This window comes from Chiloscyllium punctatum, chromosome 12, assembly GCF_047496795.1.
Source record: "Chiloscyllium punctatum isolate Juve2018m chromosome 12, sChiPun1.3, whole genome shotgun sequence".
Taxonomy (NCBI): domain Eukaryota; kingdom Metazoa; phylum Chordata; class Chondrichthyes; order Orectolobiformes; family Hemiscylliidae; genus Chiloscyllium; species Chiloscyllium punctatum.
Window position 1 is genome coordinate 5,087,420 of NC_092750.1, and position 14,171 is coordinate 5,101,590.

Sequence of the window (14,171 nt, forward strand, 5' to 3'; positions counted from 1 at the left end):
TTTGTTTGTGCAAGCTGCAGCTCTAGTTACAGCTGAAGTACAGGACACAGCAAAAGCTCTTTCATAATCTGTAGCTTTCCACAGAAGATATCAAGTCAGCTACACAGTTGGAGAGAATGCCAGTTCTTACTGGACTTTGTACAGCATTTACATAACACCACAGCCAAATCCTGAAAGTACACAAATATTTCTCCAGTAAATTGTATGATTAAATGCCTAGAATCTTTTGTATGATCACAGGTTCCAAACAGTTGGCATATCACTAATATTGCTTTGAGTACCAGATCAGACCAGTCACATCTGAGGTCTATAGAAGTCACTGCATTTGAAGATACAAGCTCACTGCTACCACCTAGGAGGGCAGATGTATGGGTACATATGCAAGTTTGGAAACCTCAGGTGTTTTTCCACTGTTGCTGGGGTCAAAATCCTAAAACCTGAAGTGGGTGTATCTACTCCCATGGATTGGGCTGGTTCAAGGTGGCAGTTCTTGACACCTTTCAGGAGAGTCAGGCACATGTTAGACACCTACATTCAAGTACTAGCTCTTTCAAATAGTGACAGGGCAATTGGCTCAGTTACTGAAAGGAGGGCTGTTTATCACATTAATTTCCTGCTGATATGCATTCAACTTTAAGCTTAGTCTAGTCATCATGACAGCATCTCTACTTGAGCCAGGAGGTCTGGGTTTGTCTCACTTCAGTTGGTGAGATACCATCCCAGACCAGGATGGTTAAACACAGGCCAGCTCTTGGTCTCAGGTTACAGCACTCCCATTTTTGGGGGAGTGGCTTCTAATCAGGTGCCACTAGAGATTGTGACTTCAGCCACAAGTGGCATTCAATTTGACCAAGGCTCAAACAGTGAAGCCTCCTTACACCACCACTTTCAGCTCAGATGGAGAACATCCTGAACTCTTGATTCTTCCTCATGTCCATCTCCTAGTCATCATTGAAGTACATAATGTTTCTTGCATTGAAACACATGGCTTGGTGTACACAATCTGTGCTCTTCATATTACTGATTCAGTACCCACATGCCAGAGTGGAGACTAGAAATTTGGAAAGTTTTAGATTCTTGGGAAATTTGGATCTGCATTATGCTGGAAAATGGGGGTGATTATTCTAGAACATGGTAGCTAGATTCTCAATTATTCAATGTGGTCAGGAGAGAGAATGAGATTACCAGATTTCAACTTTCATTTAAAAAGCAGGCTCAGAGAAAGTGGCAGCTTCTTATTCCAAATTGTATGGTATTGTCAACATTGCTCACGCATGGAATAACTTTCCAAAAATTAAAGAGGTCAAGCAATTAGTATACTCAGCCCAAATAGCAATGTAGAAAATAGTGGACAAGAAGAATGGCCAGCAAAAAACCATCAAACCCATTCACTAAACAGGTATCCAAGTTTAAACTATAGAAAAAACACTTGCCACCAAACAGCAGTTAACCTGTGGCCAGTTGTGGTAAACCCAAAATACCTGATTACATTAATCTAGAAATGACCTGCAAGAGTTTTGTCTATTTAAGTTGATCGGTTCAGTGAACATTGATTTATGCACAGTGAAACTGGTTAGAAGGATGAAGATTTTGCTTGGTTGAAGAGACTATTTATAGCAATTTAGAGCATGGCAAGAAAACTGTGGTAAGTATGGTAAAAATGGGGGAAAAGCCAAGAATGTACTCAACATAAAGAATCCTTGGATCTGTTAAATCAATAGGTAAAGCAAAGATACTAAGCTATGTAAAAAAAAAATTAAATAGGATGGTGGTCTGGCTAGTTTTTGGTGCCCTTTCCATTTGAGGGCACAAAGTGGCCACTGGATGATACCAAACATGAAATTCATGAAACTCTTCAGCCTTGTCTGCAGTGTAATGACAGGGGAGGGCTTTTCTTTAGTTTGAGGGCAATTAAAAATCTATTTGTGGTCATAGAAAGTGTATAATGGGGGGGGGGGGGGGGGGGGTGCAGTGGAGGTACCTCTGCTAAGATTACAAAGGACAAAGGGTCAGAGGAAAACCGTAATGGGGCAAGGGTATGTAGTTGAATTGTTTTTGGAAAACAGCCACAAATACTGCTATGGTCCTAAGGGGAGGTGCCCACTGCAACCTGAAGTCAGATTGCTGATACATTTACACATTTAGACACTAAGAGATTGAAGGGTGGCTATAATCTAGCCATATTAGAATCAAGTCCAATTGACATCTTACCAATGTCTTCAAATTTGCTTTGCCAAACATTCCCAGCTTGTCCCTTTTGGACTAGTTTGTCTTTTGGGATCTGTTTCCTTGTGCAGCTTTTTCATACTTCATAAAATCTTAGCATAAACTACACATGGGAACAGGTGCCAAAAAGACACTATTCCAAAGAGGGGCAAGCTGGGGAATGAAAATCTGCTTTACCAAACATTTAAAACTGGTAAAAATAATCTTCAGTTGAAAAGCAGCAACAGGGTGAACAAGCTAAAAAATGAAGCTATACAAGATTGCTCACCTTTGACTGCAAAGCCAAGTCTTAGGGAACCTCAAGAGCAAACCAATTTATGCTTTAAGTGAAAATGGAGAAGCAAGCTTTAGCTAAAAAAAAATGGCTAGGGCATCTCCTATGCAGATTTAAAGTGGTAACCTGGTCTAAAGCAAGCCAAAGTTGGACTGCAGAGACAAAAAAACCAAGGAGAGGTCTGCAAATGCTGGAGATCAGAATTGAGTGTATGTTGCTGGGAAAGCTCAACAGGTCAGAGAGTCTGAGGAGCAGGGAAAACCTGAAGTTTTGGGCTGGAGCTCATCAGGAATGAGCCTGGGAGCCTCTGGGGTGGAGATATAAAATGGGGAGGGGTGGGGCTGGGGAGAAGGTAGTGAGGCTTCAGAGACAAAGCCAAGTCATGACATTAGTCATAATTGGTGCCTAATTGGGAATATTCCCAAAAGTGTATTAATGATTACACAAAACACCAAGCTTACATTTGAAAGTGAGTTCCTTAAAATTTAAGGATTCAGGATGGCCATTCAGCTCATGCTCAGTTGGCATAATTCACTGAATCTCACTCAATCCAAAGATTTATAAAAACTTCATATTTTGGCAAAGAATGAAATAATCTACTTTCAAGAATGCATTGCAGATGGGAAAATGTCAGTAATTGCTAATCCTTCTCCCCTTTGGCTCGTTGAGTAAATGGCTGTGGCTGAATGTTAATGCTCAATATTGAGCAAGTTAGTAATGGTAAATTAATGTTCAAATAAATCCACAAGTTCCTCACCCTGTATTTTGGATGCTAAAAATGTGAGCCCCTATGAAAGGCCATTCATACAATTTGATGAATTTAACTCATTGATACAGCAATCTGATTATCCTACAATTGGAAGGCATCTTTTCTATTGGTTTTGCAAACTTCAGTTTCCTTTACATTCTAAATTGGATGGCAGTTACTGAGTCTGAGCCATAATGTTAGATATACAGCATGGAAATAGGCCCTTCAGTCCAACTTATCAATGCTGACCAAATATGGTCAATTAATCCAGCCCCATGTGCTGGTATTTGGCCCATATCCCTCTCTAGACTTTTAAAGTTGCAATTGTACAAGTGTCCACTAGCAGCTCATTCTACACATGCGCCACTCTGCATGGAATGTCTCCACTAAAGTCCCTTTTAAATCTTCCCTTTACCTTAAAGGTATGCCTTCAAGTTTTAGGCAACCACCCTGGAGAAAAACTTTATTCATCCTATCTATGCCACTCTTTCAATCAACCAACCTCTTAAAAAGGTCACGCTCAACCTCCAACACAGGAAAAAACACCATATTCTGGATTAGTGGTGCTGGAAGAGCACAGCAGTTCAGGCAGCATCCAAGTAGCTTCGAGCTACTCAGATGCTGCCTGAACTGCTGTGCTCTTTCAGCACCACTAATCCAGAATATGGTTTCCAGCATTTGCAGTCATGGTGTTTTTCCCTGGTAAAAACACCAGCCTATTTGGCCTCTTTCAGTAAGGAGTTTAATTTAAAAAATGTTCCTCAATAGCTATTGCACAAAGAAAGGATTAAGGGAGATTTAGCAATTGATCAAATTAGCTAGCTGGCTGATAGGAAGTGTTCATCCTGGAGTTCAGTTACTAGTAATATGGAAATCTGTTTGGGGCCACTGCTGTTTGTCATAAGTGATTTAGAGGACATAGAAGGATGCAAGTGACACTAAGGTCAGTGGAGTGCGGATAGTACTGAAAGAGGCTTAGGTTAGAGGGACAGATAAGCTGCAAGAGCTAGGCTGTGGGGCAAATGGAGTTTAATGTGGAAAAAAGGTGAATCAGGAATACACAGTACTGGGCCAAGTGGTAGAGTCTCAGCAGTGTAGATGAGCAGAGAGATCTGTGTCCATGTACGTAGAGCCTGGAAAGCTGCCACCCAGGTTGATCGGTTAAGGCATATGGGGTGTTAGCTTTCCAAAGGCAGAGGGATTGAGTTGGAGCCATGAGGTAATGCTGTAGCTGTACAAAGGACTCTGGTGCAGTTCTAGTTAGTGCATCATGAGGGGTATGAAAGCTTGGGAAGAGGGTTTGGAGATTTACTAGGATCCTGCCTGGTATGGAAGGTAGGTTGAGGAACAGGAGGGACTGGAGGCTGTTAGTGAAGGTTAGAGGTGACTTGAGACACAAGGGTTAGATAGGGTGGATGGTGAGCCTTTCCTCAGATGGTGATGGCTAGCACAAGGGGACAGATATAGAATGGATGTCAGGGAGTTTTACTTAGTAGGGGTGTGGAATACCCTGCCTACAATAGTAGACTTGCCAACTTAAATGCCCTTAAAGCAATTGTTGGATAAGCAATGAACATTGGATGAAAGTGTAGGTTAGATAAGCTTCAGTTTGGTACCACAGATCAGAGCAACATGGAGGGCTGAAGGGCCTGTACTGTGCTGTAATGTTCTGTTCTATGAACACCCATTTACCTGCAATTCATTTTAACTATAAACCTGTACTCAAGTTCTTGTTCAGAACACACCCTAGGACTATACCATTAAGGTGTACAAGCTTGGCCCTGACTGGCCCATCTAAATACACTACCTCATCCAAATTAAGCTTCATCTATCATTCCTCAGCACACTGGCCCATCTGATCAAGACCTTTGCACTCAGGTAATTTTTGCTATGCACTAGGTTGGATTTGTGCCATCCGCAGAGTTACCCATAATTCCTTTTACATCAAGTGATTTGGATGTGATTAGTGACAAAAATGGTTGACTCAACACCAGTCCTTTTACAGCCAGCCACTTCAGACTGGAAGCCTATCTACCCAAACAGAGCTCTCCCTGTATCTGGGAGATCTAATATGCTAACCAGTCTCATGAACTTTGTTAAATGCCTTACTGAAGTCCAGAAAGATCACTATTGATCAGTCCTCAAGTCTTCAATACTTCTGCAAAAAACAAAAAAAACCACAAGTGGAGACATTTCCCCATTCAAAAACCCATGCTGACTATTCTTAATCAGTCCCCACTTTTCCAAGTCATATCAACCCTCAATTTCTTCCAACTTCCCTAGTAAGCCTGACACTGGTCTATAGTTACCTGGCTTTTCCTGATCTTAGTTTTTAATTGAAAAGTTGTATTTTGAATTGCTGCAAGAACTAAGAACAAGTAAACCCAACTTCCCCTCATGTACATGTATTATTTGTATATAAAATTAATAACTCCACTTAGACAAGACAGCCATGTTTGCAGTTCCTCCTCTGGAAATTGGGCTTGTAAAAACTTATATAAAAACCAGTTACTTGGGCACATTTGTCTGCCACTATCCCAAAGAGGGCTGCCATATCTTAAAATTCAGTTTTGTGGTGTACCATACTTGAGAAAATCCAAGTGATATGCTCCATGACAATCTGGTCAACCTGAGGAGTTTTGGATACCCAAACGGAGATATCCTTTGCACAAACTTATCACTTTCTGCATCGGCAGGGAACATACTGGGCAGGTCAAAAGATTAGGTCCTTCTCCACCCAACATCCTCTATTGCACCCACTTCAGTAGGTTTGAAGCCTACCACAGGCCCAGGGATAACAGGTAAGGAGTGCCTGTACAGACCCTGCACTAGGGACTTGAAGATACCACTAGTTTAAATTTTGACAAATGGTCTAGAGGCAGAGGACCCTGGAGAATCTTTCAACTGCAAACTGATGAGTTTTTGCAAATATCTTGCCATGCTGAGGAGACCTCAATACCTAGCTCTCCCACATCCTGTGAACTGAGGGGGCACCTTCCAATTGGTGATAAAGTGCTGACAGAACATGTACTTGCACCAAGTACCCTCCTGTCAGATTTAGACAGTCAAAAATGTAGTCTTTGAATGAATCCCCAACTTAAGGTTGGGTAGCTAGCTTGTCCTTTGATCAGTCAGCATGGAAATACATGCTTGCATCTCCCTCAAATCACCCATGCAAGACATGCCTAGCTACCCAATGTTTAAATCCTGAGTCCATCATCTCTGGTTGAAAACCAGACATACCCACTGTAGGTGTAAGAGAAGATGTTTTGCCAATATTGCCTTCCCTCTGCCAAATTGCACTTCATGCTTGAGCAGGATTGCTAACTACTGGGTTATGGCAATATCCCTGAACAGTCCTCATTTTGTCCAAAACCAGCAAGCTAATAAGGGGACATCTTGCCTGGGAAGTTGCAAGATATAAACCATAAAGACTGTTGGGGAGGAGTTATGCCCAGGAGCTCCAGATCCTTAACTGTGGCCTGCACCTCCTCAAGCCTAGATTGTTATACCCAATTGAAATGCCTAATTTTTGGAGTCCATGTTAGGTTCCCAGACCTGTAATTGCTGTAATGGCTTGAGGTACATTTTTGGCAATATATGCCAGTATTTGCCTGACCTGTCACCATGCTTGTGTAATCTTTGCTTTGCAAGAGCTCTTTTGTCTGTGAACACAATTCAATGCAGACTGCAGCACCATAATCCCTGTAGTTTGACCAAGGGCCTGTCAAAGCCAGGCTTGTCAGCTGCCTTCAGCCATGCTTTGAGATGTTGCTGCTCCTACTGGAAGGGGAAATAAGTAACCCTGGCATAGGCTTTGGCAGTTTCCCCAAGGACAGATGGGCTACTAACAGAGCTAGAGTCATGGGTAGGAATGCCTGAAATTCCCTAGAGAATTACTCTACAAGTAATCTTAGAGTAAAGGGATGATTTGCCAGTACATCAGATCCATTAGCATCCTTATCTCAAGAGGTAGAGGTACACTGGAGCATGATCAGTGATGGTAATATTACCTATTGTACAAGATGCCACTAAGTCCAGTGTTACTGTGGGGTCAAAAACCCAAATTTGCAGAGATGGCACCAGGATTGTAAAAACAAAATCCCTGCCTAGAGTGGATATTCCTCAGATCCACTAATTGTTTAATTTGTAGAGGGGTCTTTGGGCAACCTGTCTATTGTGGGTCATGAGACATTTAATCTCCCCTATAAGTGATAGGTCAGGATTCAAGACTGATTAGCTTAGAAAGCACACCTGCCAAAAATTTGATGGTATGGGCCAGAGGGCAATAAATATTTCAAACCATACCCTTCCATTTGTCAATACTTTGATCATTACAAAAGCTCCTGTCTTGAACATTAGTAACTTAAAGAGAAGATTCCTAACCAATATATGGTTAGCACTGTTGCCTCACAGCGCGAGAGACCCGGGTTCAATTCCCGCCTCAGGCGACTGACTGTGGAGTTTGCACGTTCTCCCCGTGTCTGCGTGGGTTTCCTCCGGGTGCTCCGGTTTCCTCCCACCAGTCCAAAGATGTGCAGGTCAGGTGAATTGGCCATGCTAAATTGCCTGTAGTGTTAGGTAAGGGATAAATGTAGGGGTATGGGTGGGTTGCGGTTCGGCGGGGCGGTGTGGACTTGTTGGGCCGAAGGGCCTGTTTCCACGCTGTAATGTCATCTAATAACCACTTTCTGGCTTAGAAATGAAGTAAATCTGACCAAGCCACTGTTATAGATTCAAGTGCTCCCTATCATCCAAGGGAGTCTCCTGCAACAAAGTACCTTCTTTCTAGGAATTGAAGAGCAACTCCCTTGATATTCCAGGTACACCATCTAATTGAGTCTTAGCCATAACCTCCTGTAGTAGGATTTAGATTCTAGAGAAGGAACTGAAGCCACAAAAACTGATCCTTAGTGTCACAAGATCTACAAAGCCAAAAATAAAGTTATATACACAAAACCAAAATGCTAATAGGGGAACTCACCCTTCTGCCCAAAGGGCAACCACCTAGCCCAAAACCCAGTTTCCCCATCCTGCTGGGAAACTGCAACCTGGGCATTTAAGTACTTGAACTGGGTATAAATTGCCTGCAAGTATGCATCTAGCCATCCCAACCTTTTCTCCTTTTCCTACCTAGAACCACACTGCAAACAAGCAAACAAACACTATGGAACAGTGAATAAAGTTTTTTTAAAAAGGGGTGAATATCCCACACATCCTTTAGTAGAATATGAAGGTGCACATCAACTGCCAAACATTGGTTTAAACCAGATTACCAAGAGAAAAAAGTCCTAGACTTACTGTTTAAGAACAAAGTGAGGACTGCAGATGCTGAGTCTAGATTAGAGTGGTGCTGGAAAAACAGTAAGTCAGGCAGCACCCAAGGTGCAGGAAAAAACAGATGTTTCAAGCCAAAGCCCTTCATCAGGAATGATTTGAAGGGCTTTGGCCCAAAATGTTGATTTTCCTTTTTAAAAAAGGACACCTAAACACTTTAACTTAATCTGTACAATTTTCAGTAGGTACAATGTCTAGTCTCCGGCCTAGAAGGTGTCAAAGCAATCTAAATCTCCATCAAGGGTGATCCTAAGCCCTGCCTGATGGGACCCATATAGATCCCAAGCTCCCTCAGCCTTCTCTTGAGGAAGAGATTATCTTTTCTGGATCACCATTGCTAAGTACTAGAAAAAAACCTTGTTAATTAGGGCTTTTGGAATCTTCCAGACTCTGGAAGCTTCCAGAATTCTCTACCTCTAAAAAAGAAACTGTAGAATGAGGACATTGACCCAAACCCAATCTGTGCTGTGACCCAGTGAGCCTTCTTGATCAAGTCTCATTTTAGCCTCCAAAAAAAGCATTTCAGCAACCAGCCCTCATTCTACCAGCTGCTCACCTTCCTTACCCTCCAGCAGACTGACCCAAGTATTTCTCTCCTGTGCAAGATCATCCACTTAGTAATGCAAATTGATTCTACATTTGGATCCTATCCTTGGAGGAACTGGTATCAGCTTCCAACACTGACTGCTCAACCTCATCGGTCCTCTTTCCAGGTCTCCTTGCTGTTAATGCTTCTACAGCATGTTAGAATAGAGACCAACTTCTCTGCCTACCAGGCCCTGGTGAAGGAGCTCCGAAGGGTAACCAATCTAGTCAATCTTACAGGCTGGGCCATGGACCAGACATTGGATGCTCCTTCTCTGGATGGAGAAAAATTCAGGTAATTTTGCAGTAGAGACTCAGCTTTCAGGAGTCCCAGGATATCAATGGTCCAGGTTGGGTGGGTTAGAAATTCATCCCACTTGTTGCTGAGCTCCATGCCACAGCACATCTTCTTCCTAGATAGCCACCATCTTTGCCTCAAGGGTGGTGGGGAAGGAGAAGAATCCATGTTAGTCTTCTCACACCTTGCCTGTCACTATCAATAATACAAATGTCAGCAAGAGGCCCAGCTGACTTTCCTAGCTTCTGGGTACACTGGTTCAGGTCCTAGGGATTTGTCCAGCACTACCATAAGTAACATTGAAAAGTATCATTTCCCCCACAATAGTCTTCCATATCCTTCTCCATGGTAAGGAGATGTGAAACATTTGTGGTTCCACATTTGGCCTTGATCTTTAAGAGGCCCTATTTCCCTCCCCCCCCCCCCAAAGTTACCCTTGTCTTGAAGTTTTAAAATCCCTTTGATCCCTCCAAAACCCCATTTGCCATGCTCTTGCCCCTTTTTGCCCTGATTACCCTTGCTTTTATACTACTCAGGGAGTCAAAGGGTGCAAATACATTACAACCTTTACTCTTGACCAAAACCGGTTTCTTCAGTCAGCATTTCCACATTACCAGCCTTTCCCTACATTAACAGGAATGTACTAACTCAGTCTGAAAGACTTCCCAATGAGTTAAGATTTGTAGCTCAGGTGGAGATTCTGGATGTAGGTTTGCTCACTGAGCTGAAAGATTTCCAAACATTGTCACCTGACTAGGCAACATCTTCAGTTAATGAGCACTGTTAACAAGTCCTGCTTTCCATAAGATGTCTATTCAAACAGAAAGCAGGACTAGTGTTTCATCTGAGGCCCACTGAAGGTGTTACCTAGTGGGGTGACTGTCTTGAAGGCTTCCCATTTCCTAGCTGTCCCTGAACTGCAAGGTTCAACTTCTGAATGTTTTTACGATATGGTCAAACCTAGCTTTCTTCCAATTTAGAACTTCAACTTTTAGATCCAGTCTATCCTTCTGTCTATTTTAAGGCTAAGAATTATGCTCACTACTCAAATGCTCCCCTTAAAACTCAGTCACCTGCTCTTTAATTCCCACAAGATAATGTTTTATTCTCCATTGGGTACATCTACATCCTGAATCCGAAAACCTTGTACACATTCCTCTTCATCCACATCCTTAACACTATAGCAGTCCCAGTCTGTTAAGGGTCCAACATCACTATTCTTACAAATAGGGTTATGGTTAAGATATTTGCTTCTCCATTTCCTGCTAACAATAGGGTCTATTGTACAACCCCAATAGAGTGGTGATGTTTGAGATACAAAACCTCTGAACCTATTCCTAGGAATAGGCTCCTAAACACAGCTATAATGTTAGCCACTAAAACACCACCCCCTCTTACAAGCTCCCATAATAAGACCTTGAAGTTCAACTATCCCATAAATCCTGTTTCCAAGTTGGAAACAAATTTGGGTGAGATGGGTTAACATGTGAATTTCTTAACACATATGCTCAGATCAACTTGCAGAACAATTGTCCAACTACCTTTAAAGCCTCAAGTCATGCAGCACAGAAACAGACCCTTCAGTTTAAGTCAAACAATCCTAAACTCAATTAAATGCACTTGCTCACTGCCCATATGCTATGTGTCCAAATGGGCAAGTACCCACATCCACCACCCTTAAATCTTTTAGATAGGTGTTCCAGTCTTTAGCCCTGGATGGGGAATAACTACCTAAGCACTACAAAAAAGTCAGAGGGGGTAGAGTAAACCAGTCAGCCATATCAAAACAATGTTTTTATGAGGTGCCACAAGCAAGGTGTCTTAAACTAAGCGACCCAAATACTTTAGTTTATCACCATAAGAGGACCAGAACAATTCTCAGATTTGAAGTGCTCATTAGCTATAGACTTTGACAGATGACCCAACATAGCAGCCAGGACCCAAAGTAACGTCAAGGGATGACAACTTGGGGTCATGAGCTGTACTCATGTAAATACAGAATGTGGTTTAGATCTTGCAGTGTTAAAAAAAATTGCAAGCAATCTGATATTTCCCTTCTTGGCTCAAAGTTTTGAGAGAGCTTCTATGGAGTGACAGCATTGTAACCCTTTCCTTGATTAAGTGATTGGGTATATGTGGGATAACTTAGTTTGCAGATGACAAGTGAGCAGACAAGTGATAGAGGAACTTCACTGCAAAGTGAGGTGAACATTTGGTAGTAAGACACCAAAACAAGAGGGTCAATTCTAAGCAGGAGGTGGAGTGGAGGGGTACATGGATCATTGAAGATAACAGGACAGGTACAGCACAAAAGCCAGCCATTCCCAACTCTTCTTGGATATCTGCCCTCATCTTCCCAAAAAAGTGGTCTTCATCAGGTTGCAATATTGAAAGAGTACAAACAGTAGGAGTTTTAGCTCCAAGAGGCAGCCAGGAAACATCTTGCCAGCAAGCCAGAGAAACTGCTCCTTCCATTACACTGCCCACTTCAGTTACTCCCCATGGCACCATCTATGCCACTGCTAAAATTGCAAAATCAACCATTCATCTCTTCACTGTCCAAGGTCTAAAATCAGACTGATGCAGAGCTTCACTTGCTTTTTCTTTAATCTAGTCTATTTGCCTTTCAATGGTCTCCTTTACATTAAGAACAATGCCAACTGGGTGACTGCTTTAGAGAACACCTGCTTGGTTTATAGCAATGATCTGGATTAGTCATTCCAATCATTCAGACCACAACAACTTGTGCCAGGAACACTGTTTAGGCATGTTATAGCCTAAAGCTTAATTCAGCTTCTGAACAGTGACTGTGGTTACCACTATTGCTTCAGTGCAAGTGAAGCAGGTTGGACACCAGCCTTGGTAACTGGAGAGTTTGCACAATCTCTCCATGTCTGGTTTCCTCCAGGAGCTCTGGTTATCACCTGCAATCCAAAGTGGTGGATTTAGGTAAATTGGCCATGCTAAGTTGCCCAGTGTTCAAGGGTATGTAGGTTAGGTGGATTAGTCAGGGTAAAGTGTACAGTATGGGAAGGGAATGGGTCTGGGTAGGTTACTGAGGGTCAGTGTGGACCTATGGGACCAAAGATGGCTGGTTTCCACATTGTAAGAATTCTATGCATACTTGTTGTTACAACTTTCCTTCCCCATCTTATTTGCTCAGTAAGAGCAACTGTTTTACACTTTCATACTTAAACATTCCAAGCCCTTTCAGTTCTGAAGAGTCATTGGACTTTACTAGTTTCTTTCCAGGTCTGGTAAGATGTGAAATTTCTCTTGCATTTGTCTGCAAGTTTAAGGGAGCAAGTTGGGAAGCAAAGCTTAACTAGGATTTTGTACAAGTCATTTGTTGATAAAAAAAGGTAGCTCATCCACAAAATCTTTAAAAAGTGATAAAATAACTTACCCTGAATCTCCCAAGATAATGACTTTCAGCAAAACTTTCTTCCTAGATGTCATTTTTGTGGCTGGAAGAGAAAAAGATTTTGTTCAACATTTGTACAAAGTTGCTGTTTACATTACTCAAGTACCAACTAATGAGAATGAAACAATATTTACAACTGAAGTGACACTGAATCAGCTTTAGTACTTGGCATTATTAAAATGTTTGGGAAAACAAGCCTAAGTGCTGGAGACTTGAACAGGTAGGACACTATCCTTGCACTACAGGAGCCACATTAACTTGTCATTTGGCTATGAATCTACTGTTATTATTTTGAAAGACTAGATAATCACATTAAGATGCACTTTTCTAGCAGTCAGGACCTGAATCCAGGGTTGTTTCTACTCCACAAAATCCCAAAAGTGGGATTTCACAAGGTTATCCTTGTGCAGGAGTGATGTCCTATTCCAGTTTTAGTATTTGTTTAGTGATTTGACAAATTTACACTACTAATGGTAAAATATTTCAGCTAGTTCATATGCATATCTAGGACTGGACTTTAGCCTATGGCTCAGAGGCAGGTTTATCATTAAGAGTGGGGTAAAATCAATGACTGCAGATGCTGGATTAGTGGTGCTGGAAGAGCACAGCAGTTCAGGCAGTATCCAAGTAGCTTTGAAAATTGATGTTTTGGGCAAAAGCCCTGGCTTTTGGTTTAACTTACCAAGAGAAAGAGTCAATATGGCATGTGATTCCAGTTGAAACCCAATTGATTCAATGCTTGGGTGTCAAGAACTGCTTATTGCAGGATCCTTCATACCCTGACTTAGAATATTGTCAAGTATAACTCCATTTAGACAATTCCTTCAAGTGTCTTAAGTTTGTTTTTTGAAAGACACTCAATGGATAGCCATTTAAAATGCACAATGACTGCTGTGAAGTCAGAACACTGTTGGACACAAGCTGAACAATAGCTTTAAATGAGCTTTCAGTTTGGATTTTAGTGTATTTATAGTCTAAATTTTAAGTGATTAGAACTGTGGGATGTGGCCAGCATTTATTGCCCATCCTTAGTTGGGATGGTGAGCTGCTTTATACCATTGCAGTCCACCTGTAGTGCCATTGGAGAGAATTAGCCCACATGGAAGGCCAGTTTGCTGCAGGCCAAGCTGGGAGAGTTGAAATGCTCAAGAATGATCTGTTGGTACTAGGTTAAGTAGTTTAATTGGAAGCACTAGCTTTCAAAGCACTGCTCCTTCAGTGGTGGTGGTGAAGGAGTGGTGTTCCAAAAGCTATGCTTCAGATTAAACCTGTTGACTAT

At 41.9% G+C, this 14,171-nt stretch overlaps 1 protein-coding gene across 1 annotated transcript in view; it reads right to left on the reverse strand.

Annotated features, from left to right (window-relative positions):
• Positions 1-14,171, reverse strand: part of rab7a (RAB7a, member RAS oncogene family) — a 52,247-nt gene that overhangs the window by 17,191 nt on the left and 20,885 nt on the right. The window contains exon 2 of the mRNA XM_072581785.1: positions 12,875-12,935. Within this exon, the coding sequence (XP_072437886.1) occupies positions 12,875-12,927 (53 nt within the window). The 5' untranslated portion in view covers positions 12,928-12,935. The remainder of the gene's footprint in view (positions 1-12,874; positions 12,936-14,171) is intronic.